Source organism: Cricetulus griseus (genome assembly GCF_003668045.3).
Source record: "Cricetulus griseus strain 17A/GY chromosome 1 unlocalized genomic scaffold, alternate assembly CriGri-PICRH-1.0 chr1_0, whole genome shotgun sequence".
NCBI lineage: Eukaryota > Metazoa > Chordata > Mammalia > Rodentia > Cricetidae > Cricetulus > Cricetulus griseus.
In genome coordinates, this window is record NW_023276806.1 from 4,545,377 (window position 1) to 4,560,880 (window position 15,504).

At 43.4% G+C, this 15,504-nt stretch overlaps 1 protein-coding gene across 1 annotated transcript in view; it reads left to right on the forward strand.

Moving 5' to 3' along the window:
• Window positions 1–15,504, forward strand: part of Tnni3k (TNNI3 interacting kinase) — a 276,112-nt gene that overhangs the window by 170,197 nt on the left and 90,411 nt on the right. The window contains exons 18-20 of the mRNA XM_027395192.2: window positions 8,110–8,162; window positions 8,944–8,996; window positions 12,392–12,524. Coding sequence (XP_027250993.1) covers window positions 8,110–8,162; window positions 8,944–8,996; window positions 12,392–12,524 — 239 coding nt within the window. The remainder of the gene's footprint in view (window positions 1–8,109; window positions 8,163–8,943; window positions 8,997–12,391; window positions 12,525–15,504) is intronic.

The following is a 15,504-nucleotide window of genomic DNA, read 5'->3' on the forward strand; positions in this document are numbered from 1 at the left end:
TCCCAAATAACCAACACAGAGGCTAAATATTAATTATAAATTCTTGGGCACTAGCACTAGTTCAGGCTTGTTACTAGCTAACTATTATACTTAAAATAACCAATATTTCTTACCTATGCTTTGCCTCAGGGCTTGGTACCTTTCCTCAGTATGGCATGCCCATCTTGCTTCTCTACATCTCCTGGCTTGGCCCTTCTTCATCCTGCTCTCCCACGGGCATCTCATGTTCTGAGCAAACGCTGAGTGGAGGGAGAGGACCTTTTCACATTAGCTTCAATAAGCAGGCTGAAGCATGATGCAGATCTCATAATCTGTGTCTTCAATCCCACTGGCATCAGGACAAATCCAGAGGCTTTGGGGTAAGCCTTCAAATATGCTTCTACCTATGGACAGAAGTTTGTTTTAGGAGGAGTCAAGGCTCTGCAATCCTTTGCCTTTATTGGAGTATTCCGTTTCCATGGTTTCCAACAGTTGAGTGAAATTAGGCCTTTGGTGTTTAGAAGTTCATGATTCTGAGCTCTGGGAAAGCTGCTTCTCCCTCACCAAGATTATGTCTGGACCTGTGTGTTGCCATCCCTGACCACCTGTGGGCTGACAGACAGTGAACAAGCTCTTTTTGCAAACAAAGCCAGTTGTCGGCTGAAACCAGACTAAGTCAGTTCTACCCTTACAAAATGTTGCAGAATGATATTCTATGCAAGGGTGATAGTCTGTTTCTTTAAGGGGCTAACAGGGAAACTTAAGCTCTGGTTCTCTGGAGCTTGACAAGAACAGAGGACACTGGTGAAATAAAATTATAAGGGAATTTCCATGAGCTTTACTTATGTTGCAAAAGAACAACAGAGAATTGTTCAAGCACAGCAGGAGTACTGGAGTGCTTTGCGGACACCATAAGAGCCTTTGGGTAGATAATGGTGAGAACAAACAAGGAGGGGGTTCAAGAATGGGAACAAAGTTCCAGTTTGGTTCTGAAGCAGAGCTCAAGGTGTCTCATACAGTTGTGACCAGGTCCCTGTGAACAGCCTGCATTAGTTACTTTGCTGTCATGGTGATAAAATATCGTGAACAAAGGCAACTGAAGGAAGAAGGAGCTTATCTGACTTTATGGTTTCAAAGCAAAGATAGTCCATGGTGGAGGAGCAAGCGTGACAGCAGGCAGCTGGAGCAAGCTGAGGGGTCACTTCCTCAACCACAAACCTGAAGGAGGAAGAGTGAACTGGAAGGGAGATAAGACATGAGCTCTCAGAAACACCCCCTCCCATGGTGTACTTCCTCCAGTAGGGCCGTTCCTCCCCAAAACCTCTCCAAACACCACCAACTGGGAAAGGGTGTTCAAATACATGATACTGTAGAGTATACAGTATTTATCTCCACACAGCTCAAATCAAGGAAGCTCCCAAGGGCCCAGTCACCACACAGCATCTATGAGTACATGCCAGGAAAGCTTCCAAGTCTAAATATGTTTCTGTGTTACACTAAAGATCAAACCCAGGACTTCTACCATGAAGGGAAGGGCTTGGATCATTAGTCACTGCCTAAATAGCTAAGAGGACTAAAAGGACTAAGTGTGTGTGAGTGTGTGTAACACAGAGACAGGAGGCAGGAACAAGGAAAAGAGAGGCCACAGAGACATCCACACCACAAATTGGAGGCACAAAGATATCAAAATGAAGCCATAAAACAACATACATGCAGCTACCAAGAACTGACCTAGACGATCCAAAATAAGTTTTTACAAATGACAAAAAAACTACAAAGTAAGCAGTGTTGAATAGTTTTCATGTTAAAGGTTGAATCTGTGTTCTGCGCTACATGTAAGCCACTGGAAGAGGGTCAGGATATTTGGGTCCTGTCTGAGATGACATTCAGCTTGACAAGACCAACGCTCAGTAGGGAACAGTGTAACTGACTGTGCTGAAGGTCACCTCGGTAGGACTCCTGAGTAAGAAGCCTAAACTTGGAAGAGACCCAGCCATCTCCATGCACTATAGGCAGGAGAGGTGTGGCCAGCAGGCAGGCAGGCTGATGGGAGCCTAGGCTTAGGCTGTGAATGATGGCTTGTCAGGCAGATGTGTTTGTAAACTAATGACTTTCACAGCAGGAGGAGATTGAAAATGAAGCCTAATTGCTTCCACTGACTTAACCCTTGGAATGCTTCCAGGCCTGCTGGTTGCCAGTTCTTCAATCTTGAGTTAATCACCTTCAGGGATACCTGGGAAAGCTGGCCTGCAGCAGTCTGTGGAGCTCTGACTGTTGCTGCTTTTACTCATCAGGGCAGTCATCTCTCCAAATAAGGACACTGAGAGGTTGTCTGTGGTGCCCTTAAACCAGTGTTTGTTTGCAGCGACTGACACAGGCCATTATGTGGCTTCGAAGCTCAGAGACAAAAAAATAACTAAATTAATATTTATGCATTTTAATGACTTTTTTTAAAAAGCTCTTAACGTCACTGGAGTGAGAATAGCAGTCACCTCGTTCCTTCTAGGACTAACCGTTAACTTCAGTCCAGATCTGGGAGGAAATCAGAATTGGGAAATGGCCTAATAATCAGGCCAGTCTGATTAATAGTGACAATTAGCATTGGGCTACAGCACATAACCAACTGATTATGACTCATTTGAGCACTTTAGATAAATTTTCAATACAGGCGATTATAATGAACAGACTCCTGATCCTCACATAATGGCTTCATTACATTCATTCAGTTCTGAGGAAAAGAAACCAGTGAAATTTAGCTCCTATTCACTCTTAGCAAGGAGAAAACTCTTAAAAGACTCTCTCTCTCTCTCTCTCTCTCTCTCTCTCTCTCTCTCTCTCTCTCTCTCTCACACACACACACACACACACACACACACACACACACACACACCCCTGCAGATAGCTTAGCTTACTCTTTGAGACTTTGTTACTAGCTAGAAGCCATGAAGGTCAGAGCTTGGATTCCACTCTCTTGGCTTAGCTGGATGGAGTGAATCTAGCCCTGGGTTATATTTTATATTCTGAAAAGTGTATGCCTTGTTGAGGTTAAAGAGCTTTGGGGGAGTAATCTGTGAGGAACGGGCACTTCAAAGAGACAAATACTTCTGTTACATAAATAGTCAACTCGTCCTGTGCTTCACGGTTAAAGACAAGGCTGGTGCCAAGTGCAGACACTGCAGCATCAGTGTAGCTAGAGGAACAAAGATTATTTTAAGTGAGGTGAAACCATGCTTTCAGTTAAAATAGCAACAGCTTTGCAAGATGACACAGTGGGAATAGAAGGAGAAACTCTCTGTGGCAAAGAGAGGGATGAAAATATCCCACAGTAAAATTGGAGCTATTGTAAGTGCCGCCCTACTTCCAAAGACACCCTTCACCTAGCACACCTGAGGCTTTATTCTGGGCAAAGTGCCTTTGTGTTTAAGCCTCAGGAGTGCTCTGCAGGGAGCAGGTGGGGAGAAACCCCAGAATTCCCAGCGTTGTCTTTTATTTCTAGCTTCGAATGCTGCCTTCCAGGCTCTGACACCATGTTAGACTGGCTTCCCAAGTCTGTGTTTGTAGCAACAGATTTTCATTTATCTGCCTTTTTTTGTTTGTTTGTTTCTTTGTTTTTCGAGACAGGGTTTCTCTGTGTAGCTTTGGAGCCTACCCTGGCACTCACTCTGGAGATCCGCCTGCCTCTGCCTCCCAAGTGCTGGGATTAAAGGCGTGCACCACCAACGCCCAGCTATCTGCATGTTTTTTGTAGAGCCTTGACTTCAACACAGCTCTGTGGAAGAGGACGGTTGGCCTGTGCCTACTGACCCCTACTGGTACAAAGATATACTAGCTCGGTTCCCATTGACTCCTCACCTCACTATTGGAATTGGGTATTTGTGGGTCTTCCTCAGGGTCTGGTTGACTTTGAAAACTGAAGTGTAACTGCTGGTTCCACCTCTTAGCAGCAGAGATGTGGGGCATCTGATTGGTTCTCTGTCTGTTTCTCACCTGCAACAAAGATTTCTAATGCAGACTCCAGTGTGATGCTTGAGAACCATAGGAACTGTTTGCTAGTAAAAGAACCTGGAAGTCTGAACTATACACCCCAAGACCAGTTCTCAGCATGAAGGAGATTTACCACCCCAGGGGGACAGATGGCAGGGAATAAGCGACAAAGCATAAGATAAGAAGACAAGGGAGAAAGGAAGAGAAACAAGGGGGGGGGAGGGATATTTGCCCCAGAGGGACAAAGGACTGACATGGCCCACTGACAAAAGGCAGTTTATAAAGAGAATGGGGAAACCTGAATTAGAATGAGCTGGTTAATTTTGATTGAGCATGTTAATTAGGATATCCAAAAAGGGTCTTTTGATTGTTGGACTTCAATACTTAGCTGGACCTTCATGGTCAGCCCTAGGAGGAGGAGGAAGTGTCCAAATAAGGGAGTAGACCTTGGTGTTTAGCTAAAGGAATCTAATCTAATGGTTTACAAAGCACAGGGAATGGAGGAGACGGGTAAGGAAAAAACTGTTGGCACTGTGTTTTCCATGCTTGGGCCTGCTAAATCCCTTCAGGAAGCACTTGCCTGTTTCTCACTGTGTTTCTCTCCTCTCTGTTACTGCCTCTGATTCCTATAGCGTAAAAGCTACTAAAAGCTAACTCTTTGCTGTACCTTTTAGATGAAGTCAGCCTCATTAGTGACAGTGATGGCAACTCTGAGGCCCTAGCAGGCTTCAGGGTCCACATGCATTGTTCTCTGGGCATACTCAACACTGGGGCTGCTGCTATTGGCCATCCAGAAGTGCTCTCTGATCTCCACAATGCAAGGCTCCTTTTTTTGCAAATATCCCATGATTTTCTAGCATGTGTTCTTTGGTTTAGAAAGCCACTTCTATAATTCCTCTCTCACACACAACTCTTACCTTCTCCCAGACCCTCCCAATATTCCAAGTCCTGCTTTGTGCCCTCACTACAGTGTAAGCCTCAGCCTGCCTGTTTCAAAGATGAAAATTTCCCAGAACATGACAAAGCCTCACCACATATTTGTAGATGGAATAGCCGACTGCTCTTCAAGGCCTTCCTCAAAGCTAATCCCTTTCTTAACCCATGCTATTTTCCTTGAAAACATCCATCTTTGTTTTCACTAGCAGATTATAAATTCCACGAAGATGAAATCCATAACATGCACACTTTGCATCCTCTAGAATGACAGGCTAACAGAAAACAAGCAAATATCATGCCTTGGGGGAAAGCACACAGGAAGGACTCATAAAATACACACTCGTTGACCACTTACTATTTGTCATGGACTGTTCTAACACCTGAGATGACAACCTAACCTAAAGAAAATGAAATCTAGGTTCACACTCTGCAGCTCTCTGCTCTGTGTTGAGACATGAAAATTCTGAGCTTTCCACACTTTCTGTAAGAACTAAGCTAGTTTATCCCAGCTCTGTATACACCTCAGCAGTCTCTGGATTTTAAGTATTCATTTGCCAGAGTGATTAGTGGTATTAACAGGCACTAAATTATCCCAGGATATGACCTTTACTTCATCAAATTGTGGTTATTGTCTGTAGTAGTACAGTGTGCATTGTAGGCTTTTCTCTTTCCTGCCAGCCTGCTCCCAAATGTGACATAGAGACATCTTATTAATTAGGAAAGCTTGGCCAATAGCTTAAGATTGTTTCTAACTAGTTGTTATAACTTAAATTAACCCATTTCTATTAATTTACATCCTGCCACGTGGCTCATGGCTGTCACCTCTCCTCCTGCATGTCCTGCTTCCTCTACGTCTGGCCAGTGACCTCCTCCTCCTTCTTCCCAGCATCCTCTCTGCCCCCAAAATCCTGCCTAGCTTTTGGCCATTTGGCTTTTTATTCAACAAATCCAAATGGCACATCTTCACTGTGTACAAACAGATTATCCCACAACAGCTTATTTTTTCAATAAACATGTATTGAACATTCATATATGTAAAACAGTAAGTGAACACGCTAGAAGGTCATGAGTGAACAAGACTCAATCCTTTCTTCAGATACCCTCCCTCTCCTACTGTAATTTACCAAGGCCAAATTCTTCTCTGGGCATACTCAACCCCAAGGCTGGTGATGCATTTCTTTCATGGAGGAATGGTTTTTAACCATTCCACCACAAGTCTAGTTAGCTGATGTAATATTCTTAGTAATATATATTTACATGAAAAGAAGTTTAAACAAATGGATTGTGAGTATCCAGTGCTCTAGAATCATGGTTTTGGTTCTGCAGTACGACCTCAAGGCTTGTACTGGAGAGTCATGCTAAGGTCCCATGGTCTTTGGGTACAATTACCTAGAATATCTCCATTTGCAAAACTTTCCAGTAAAGTTTATTCTGTTAAAGACAAGGCTTCAACTGCTCTTCCCCGTTACTGACTGGAATTAACAGTAAAATATTTGGCAGGGGCTACCTATGATTTTACTGTGGCTGGTGGAACTTTGTTCAACATATATTTAAGTGTTCTGGGTGAATTTTAACACCCACACACCCTTGACAGGCCGTGGGCTGTACAGCTCTTTGAATGAGCCTTGTGTCTATGTGTGATCTTCCTATTGGTCTGAGATTTCTTGGTTAAAATAACTTTGTCCTCATCACACCTACCAATTTGTAATTTGGGCCTAAAATAGCATCTCAGACTTACCTGCTTTGACATGCTCAAATACTCCTATACTCTGTCACTTGGCTGAAGTCACTTGGAGCACACATTCAATTTTAGCATTTATATAATGTATTATACATACCCTCCAAATTCATTTACAATGCAAAAGGCTTGCAAGGGAACACCAGGAAGTAACACATAAATTTGTGTGGATGGTCATGTTCTTAGTGAGTTTGAAAACCAAGATAGCTACCTTCTGCTTGGGGAATTCTTCCTGCATGAGCCAAACACAGACTTTAAGTCCACACACCAAAATTGTAGTCCTTGTTGAGGTCTTGGATAGGCAGTTATGTTGATAAGACTGTATGACTGTAGACTCGCTGGCATTTCTAGGAGGTGCAGATTCATGGTCCTCTGGCTCTTAGAATCTTTCCGTCTCCTCTGCTTCGATGACGGCTGTGCCTCAGTTGTGGGGCCTGTAGATGCAACAGTTGGATTGGGTGCCACAGGATCACTAATTAGAAGTTAAAAGACAAGCAAGTATGGCGCTCAAGCAGAATGTGTATCACTGTGTTCTTCTCCATAAGTTGTTCCAGAAGCCAGATTTCTGTGAGGGGGAGGGATGACCTCCCCTAGATTGCCCTAACCTTGATCTACCTCAAAAAAAGGGATACTTTTCTCAGTATTGTGAATAAAATTTGACAAAACTGAAGATGTACACATTTAGGAAGTACCATGTCACACTGGTGTCTGTATTAGTTTACAGACATCTAATGATGACAACAACAAGGCTGATTGACTGGCATGCGCATCATGCTCACACGGTTCCCTTTCCCCTTATGCTAAGGACATCTGATGGTCTTCCTTCTCTTCCCGAGTTCTGTAAGACTGGTTCCAGTGCCTTGCTCACTTTGTAAACTGTAGTTTAGCTGACATCATTTAACAAACCTTGGATGCACTCTGTTGTTTTAAAATGGTATCTCAGGTCCAAGTTATCCTCTATATCTTTCCTTTAAAAAATGCTTTACATGTATTTAGTGAGGGTGTCTGGGGGAGTGTGTATACACAGGTCACCACACACATGCGAAGGTCAGGGGACAATGAGCAGGCTTGAACCATCTCCTTCCACCATGCGGATCCCAGGGTTCTAACTCAGGTGACTGCTCCTAACAGCACATTCACAGCTGCCTCGCCTGGAACCATCACCATGCCCGAGGTGCAGCCAGTTCCAAATCTAGTACATTCCAAGCCTTGTCTACCCAGGGCTGCATTTTCAAACAGGACTGTGTGAGCTGAGGGACTGTGCATTGACTAACAAGGCCTCTTGGCAAGTGTAGAGGGCGTGGAAGGAGGCACCCTTCATACTGTAAATGGGAGCTAGAATATGACCACATTTTGGAAATCCCTTTTCTGAATCAACAACAGCCAACGGCACATTTCAACTTTGTGGTAAGAAAATGATGGCCTGAGTAAAATGCTCAATAAAGCTCACACAGAGTCTGCTTCTTTCCCAGTCACAACATTCTTCTCTACGAAGATGGCCATGCTGTGGTGGCAGATTTTGGAGGTAAGTCGCCCAGAAACACAGCCCCAAACAACATCCTTTCTCCTTTCATACCTGATAGTGTACAACCATCTGGAAACAGACGTCACACCGTTGGCAGTTGGTATTTCTGCTTAAATTTCAGTATGAGCTTGCACATTGAATGCGTGCCATTTGCACTTACATTTTCTCTTTTGCTATCAAGGCTGAAAAGACAGAAATGAACATTTGAATGGGACAAAGGCTGTTATGATAAATCTTTCCGCCAAAAGCCGCCTGAGCCCCACCGCCATGTGTGAGCTTTACGCCAGCCGCCTGCCCGAGTTAGGCCCAAATGAATACACAGAAACTTGTATTAGGTACAATGCTGCTTGGCCAATGACTAGGATTCCTCATCTGTTAGCTCAGTCTTAATTATCATAAAACTATATATTTTATAAGACTTATCTTATCAGACACCTTATTGGCGTCCCTCCTTGCTGGTGGATCACATTGTGCTGCTGGAGCAGGAGCCGAGGGGAAAAGAGGGCCCTTCCTGTTTCTCCTTCGCTTATGATTCTCCCTGCTATGTAACTTCCGGCCTGGAACACCACTCTCTACTACATTTCCCAGAATCCTCTTTGACTCTTAGTCCTTTCTAACTTGCTGTTTCATTGGCCAAACAGAACTTTATTAAACAATCAATAAGATAAACATACACAGAAGTACATTCCCCATCATGGGTCTTTGGAGTTTTGCTGTGATCTTGGGGACCTAGGGATTGGGACACTTCCTTTGACATGGACTTGTTTTCTCTTCCCTTTAGAATCAAGATTTCTGCAGTCCCTGGATGAAGACAACATGACAAAACAGCCAGGGGTCTGTGGCTTTCTTGTTCCTTGTTAAACAATTAAAATGTGTAAACTCAGTGTGGGAGGAAGAAGAGCAGGAGTAGCCTTAGCCAGGAAATGTTGTTGTCTAGGTGGCAGGATAAGTTTTAGGGTTTCATTTTCATAAACCTCCAATATAGCTATTTGAAGGGCCCCCTACTTAGAAAAGTTGCAGATAAAAATCTCAGCGAACATTTTCCAAATGTAACCTGTAAGCCTTGGCAGGCACTTGTGGCTGACTGTCACAGGTAACGAGCACCTGCAGTGGGAGTGCTAACAGGTGGACCAGTGGCTCAGCAGCATTTGCTGGGAATTCATGCTCTCCCCATCAGTTGCCAGGTGACACGTCCTATAGGTGAGCATTAACGTTTCAGCAAAACATGGATTGCAATGTGAGACAATAATAAATATTCCCAGATTACCTGTACCTCAGTTCATCCCTGTCTACCCCATTATCCAAACTTCACACCTCCATACAAGTAGCCTTGCTTCTCTCTGGACTCCTGAGGTATCTGGCCCCTCTTAGGCTAAGCTCCACCCCTTCCCTGGCCTGCCTCACTCATTACTCAATGCTTCAATCTGTGGCTTTGTTTCTTTCACGTTTTCAGTTTTCAAATCTACCACCTCAGATCCGAAAGCACAGTGACTGTAATGGTCCCTGTCTCCAGTCCCTCTTCTGGTTGAGTCCTCATTGCTCATCGCCTCAGCTAATCTTGCTGGGGGACAGTTCTATGATGTACTCTCAACAGTGCCCCCAAAATGCAATTTCTAATCTCCTTCCTTGGACAAACTCTGCCTGTCTCACTCTTTTCTGAACCCAGGCCCTTTAACTTTCTTTTCCACCACTAGATGCTTCAAGCTTCCTGCATCAGCCACAGGAGCCTCCATCTGCCCCCCATCCTGCTGGGAACCTGCACGTCCCCTGAGCCCCACAAGATAAGACATTTTCATGCCAGCAGATTGTGGTGAGGGCCCCAGACAGGGCTTTCCATACCGGGAATGCCCCCACCTTTTCCCTCCATGCTGCTGTGTGCACTCTGATTTGCTCAACAAGCATTTACTGAGGTCCAGCCTTGTGTCAGGAGTTACTCAGAGGGACAGAAATATAAAACAAGAATGAGTTTACTTCTTGACTGCAATGAGCTCATTTTGCCAGTGGGGCCAGCACAGGGGTGAGCAAGCAGATTTAAGGCACAGACAAGTGTGTCTTTGGGAGCCAGACTCAATCCACATCTGAACATACGACCCATTAGATTTTACATGTTCTCTCAGCAAATGTGTATAACATCCCAACCCACAGAGTCTAAGCCCTGTGGATTTGCAATACTCTAAATTGGGAACTGCTGAGATGTCTCCATGGACCAAACATGAGGACCCCAAGTTTAGATCCCCAGCACTCATGTAACATGCCAGACCCCAGTGCTGGATGGATGGAAACAGGAGGATCCCAGAGGCTTGATGTTTGATGAGGCCAATATAGTCAAAATAGTGAGTTCCAGATCCATAGAGAGGCCCCCATCTCAGCAGGTAAGGTGCAACGAGACTGAGGCAATGTCTGTCATGAGCCTCTGGCTCCACGCACAGGCACTAAGTCAATTCTTGTTCATACCTAGCAGACAGTTTCTGAACAAATGAACAAACAAAAATGGCAGTGAGTGTTAACAAGAAAAATCAAAGCAGAAAAGTACGCAGGGAGTGAGTTAGGTTCACAGATAGGTAAGAGTGAAATGCGATGGTGTTCTTTTAAGAGACACGGTGGGGAGACCATCCTCACGGTTGGTGGGCATTGAATGCAGAGATAAGTGTGGGTCCAGTGGCTCTGAAGTAAGAGGGCTCTTGGAGTGTTGGAAGCTAGTGGCATGGGTGCATTAGGGAGGGTTAGTGTAATTGTAATTTGGGTGACAGAGGGGTGGAGTGCGGCCTTTTGGCAGAGGGATCTACAAACCTCATCTAAACCCTGAGACACAGACAGAAAGCTTGATCTATGGATCCTAGCCCTTAATGAACTATTTTAAATTATCTTAGATTAAAAAAAAAACAATAATAATCAATGCCTGAATGTGACCCCTAAAAGCTGTGACTGCATGGATCTTGGGTACCTGCATCTTGTCATTGTTCTGACAGAGGAGTTTCCAGTGTAAACAGTTGATTCCCTCTGACTAAGCCATTGCTGATGGATAGAATCAAACTGAATTTCACCCTCAGCAAGAGAATTGAATTATTTTGCTTCACAGCATAGCTTTTAAGGACAACACTCCCCTCAAATTATTCTGGTGTTTTATCTATCACTAGTTATAAGGCTGTATCTATGTTTCTTAATTATTTTGTACTCCACCTCCCCACTTCAAACACAAACGATCTCAAGCATGCACTGTTGGGGTCCATGTCTCACCGCCTCTGTGAGCTGAGGCTCTTCGGAATGCAGAAGCTCATGCAGGGAAATCATGTGTTATAATGCCGAGGATAAAGGTGTTGGGGTTAATTCTACGTGATGTCAACATGATGCAGAACAGTCAGAGGATTATCAGAAGCAGCACCAGACACAGGGCTTTGTCAAGGACAGGAACAGAGTACCACTCCCCTCCTTGCTTGCAGGAAGGTGACTGAGAAAGTCCACTAATGGGATGTAGACCTGAGAGACCTCAGAGCTGGAACTCTGAGGTGGGAGAAACCACCCAGTCTGAGATCCAATATTCATTTCATAAAGCCAGAATCTGATGTTCTGGCCTTTGAACTGCCAAAAAATGAAAATTATTTGTATTTCTGATCACTCATACAAAGAGTGCATCTGGTGCCACCACATAGATGAGGCTAGAGGTGTGCTTTGTAGCTTAGCTGTTAGCTTGCTTTCTAGAATATTGAAGACACTGAATTCATGAAATTCACATCAAATACAAGAAATGCCAGAGCCTTGATCCTGCCAAGGGAGAAATATCCATCACAGGCAGGCTGGGTGACTTCTTCATGTTTCTGTCTTCTGTCGTGAGAACACAGTTATGGGCCTGAAACAAGAGAAGGTTTCTCCCACAGTGTTAGTCAAGCCAACAAACTGCTGGGGATGAACCCATGACGGCTGATTCTGAAGCCTGCAGGGTGCCTAGAGCAAAGATGGTGGTTGGGAAGAAGGAATGGAACACAGCCACGGCTGTGAGGCAGTTTTTTGTCATTAATGTTGAAGGTATCTTATGGAGTTCAGATTTTATGATCTTCCAATGGTTTTGTGTTTTCTTGAGAAACTGATGCCCATGAGAAGACACACAGTGTTTGTTGCATTGGTGAAGAGCATGGGTGCAGTCACCTCCTGCCCATGCCACCTGAGAGCATTGGAGAACCTTCTCTAGTGCGGGCTCAGAAGTTTATTCTGGTCACCTTTGGTCTACACAGAACCTGCGCTGGATGGCCCCCGAGGTGTTCACACAGTGTACACGCTACACCATCAAGGCAGATGTCTTCAGCTATGCCCTGTGTCTGTGGGAGCTCCTCACAGGAGAAATCCCCTTCGCGCATCTCAAGCCAGGTAGGACCTGCTGCACGAGAGCAGTTCTGTTTCCCAGTGCAATTCACAGAGAGTTTGGATACCATCCCTCCCTACAAAGATAATTATTCTAGTGGGGACAAGAGGTCTTGCATTGTTTGGGGGTGAGCATCCCATTCAGAAAACATTACAGCCTCACTCTGGATTTAGACATAGGTGTCTTGATATACAGAGTCTTCATTCAAGTTTAGAGCTTTGATTTATTTATTTCTAATAAAACAAGCAAATTGCCCTGAGTATAGACAGATAAAGTGACCAATGTGTTCACTTTAGAGCTTAGGTTTTAAAGGTGTGTTTTAAATCTGTATCTTGGAATGAGGAAGTGTCAGGGCAGAAATAACCTGTCAGGACTGAAAACACATTTCCTAATAATTTTGTATTAGGTGTGACTATGTTCTTAAAAAAAATCAGGCTTTTTGAGGAGCCTAATTATCACTGATGGTATAAATTATACTCAATTTACATGTAGAATGTGGGGAGGAGACATCTCATCAGCGGCAGACTGTGCACATAACAGACTCAGGTCAGCTGCATGAACATGTGTGTGCAGGTACACACCCATCGGTCAGAAGAGGGCTTTCAGTGTCCACACTATCATACTCTGCCTGTTTCCTGAGGCAGGGTCTGTCCCTGAACCTGGACCTTGTATCTCTACCTGGTTGGAGGCAAGTCAGCTCCATCAACCCTCCTTTTTCAAGGAGTTAGGAGTGCAGGCATGCACAAGGATCCTGGACTTGTCACAGGGCTGCTGGAGTCTGAACTCCAGGCCTCATGATTGCAGAACAAGGGCTCTTAACAGCTGGGCCATTTTTCCTGTGTCAAGATCAACTTCATTTGCATACCTTATTATTTACAATGTTCTCCTGTCTTCTTACTCTGGACCCGAAACAAGACCCTGTGTTCCCAGCTGGGAGTAAAATTTGACATGAATCCTGAGTGAATTTCATTGCCAGCTGCTGTGATGATCACCCTGTAACAATATACCACAGAGAAAATCATAGTCTGTTAAAAAAAAATGCTGAACCAAGATTGCCATATTTATCGGTGGTGATGTACAGATGGAGTGCCCAGGTCTTGGACCATTTTTCACAGTGTTTATTACCAGGGTATTCCAGTGCTTTCCATGAACTCTGATATTCGAATATGTTTGAGGAGTCCACTAATGACATACCCACGCCTGCTATGCTAAGGAAGTCAGCTTCATCGTGCGCTGGGCCAACAATACCCTTTGGAGGATGTTGTTATAATTTCTAGCTGTCTTGTTACCTGAGGATGCATACTTGTAAAGATATTTTGTATTTGACAATTCATTCTAATTCCAGGTGCAGGCGATGTGCTCTCTTAATAGAGACACACAACTGCCTTTTCCTAATTCCCTGTGTCAGTCCATTCATCTGCTACTGCTAATTTCTATTCTGGAATTATCTACATTTACCAGCCTCCATCACCTGCCCGGCTCAAGCTACAATATCTCATTTAAAGTGTTGCTATAATATCCTCAGAGTAAAATTTACTGAGACCTAACAGAAAACTGTCCTTTTAGGGTAGCAGTCAGTGGGTTTCAGTAAATATGTGTAGTTGTGTATAACCACAGCCTCCGCAAGTTCAGCGCCTCCCACACTCGGGAATGTTCTGTGAACTTCCTTGAAGCAATGCCCTTATTTCTGTGTCTAGAGGACTACTTCTCCCAGAACACCACAGAAAGGGAATGGTTGCCCTGTTTATCTGTAACCCATTATTTCTCACTTGTGTGTATTAAATTTGACTGTGAGAGGCCACTTGGTGTCATTTTGAGCCACTCTATTTCAGGGCTGTGGCAATGAGAATTACCAAAACTGTTCAGGAGCCTGTGTACTTGTTTTTATTTTTCTTACAAATTTGTTCAAATGTAAGAGACTGACTCCTGGGTGTAATGGTAAATGTTTCCATGTTCTGTGTACTATCATGGAGTCCCTCAGCAATGTATGATGACATACGCTGAAATACAAGGCTTCTTGGCCATTCAAGCTTGGGTATACTCTGTGGTTACTGGTATAGACAACAGACTGATATGCACATTTGGCATCCACTGCTATTTCTTTCCTGAGATGTTTTCATATTGTCTTAGTGTTTATTTGTAAGAGTGCTTTGACTCCAGATGAGTCTAGTCTGAGGCTGCAATGACATTCATCTGCAATCTGCTCAGTAGTGCCTTTAAAGACCAGAGACATTTCACCTATAAAATCCCTCTTATCAAACTAACATATCATTTTAATGTTTTGTTTAAAATATTCACAGAAGCCTTGTTTTCCTATGACATGTTATAGGAAGACCTGACAGGCTCAGATTTCCTAGTTATGAAGTCTGCTTTATAAATGGTCTACAGTATGGGATGAATTTGATATTTTTTGTTTAGTTGTGTTTTTTTCCCTTAAATATCAGCATTCAGTTGTTCAGTATTCTTTGTTGAAGTAAACTACATTTTTTCAATAAATTATTATAGCACTTTGTCAAGAATCAGCCAAAAAGATGCATATGTATTTCTGATACTTTTTTATCCACATCAAAACTGACCTTTGTCCACACATATATCACTACCACCCTATTTTAATAGCCGACACCAGTCAACATTAGTCTTCAACTTTGTCCTTCTTTGTACAATTTACTTTAGTTATGTGGGCTATTTTTATTTCCAGTATAAATTTTAGAGGTGGCTTTTCCACTCTGTAAAAGGAAGCTTGGAAAATGAAGCACAGTGCATTTGAGACTTAATTCACTATAGTTCACGAATTCATGTTTCAATCATACTGTTCTCAGAAAACACAGTGTCTCCCCCTCTCTTTAGATCTATTTTCTTTCAATGAACTTGTAATGTTTTAAAATATCACATAGTTTTTAGATTTCACTGTGAAGTTTTTACTTTTGCATGACATTTTGTTACTTTTTAATTTAATTACTTGAAAATTTCACACAGGAGTACTGT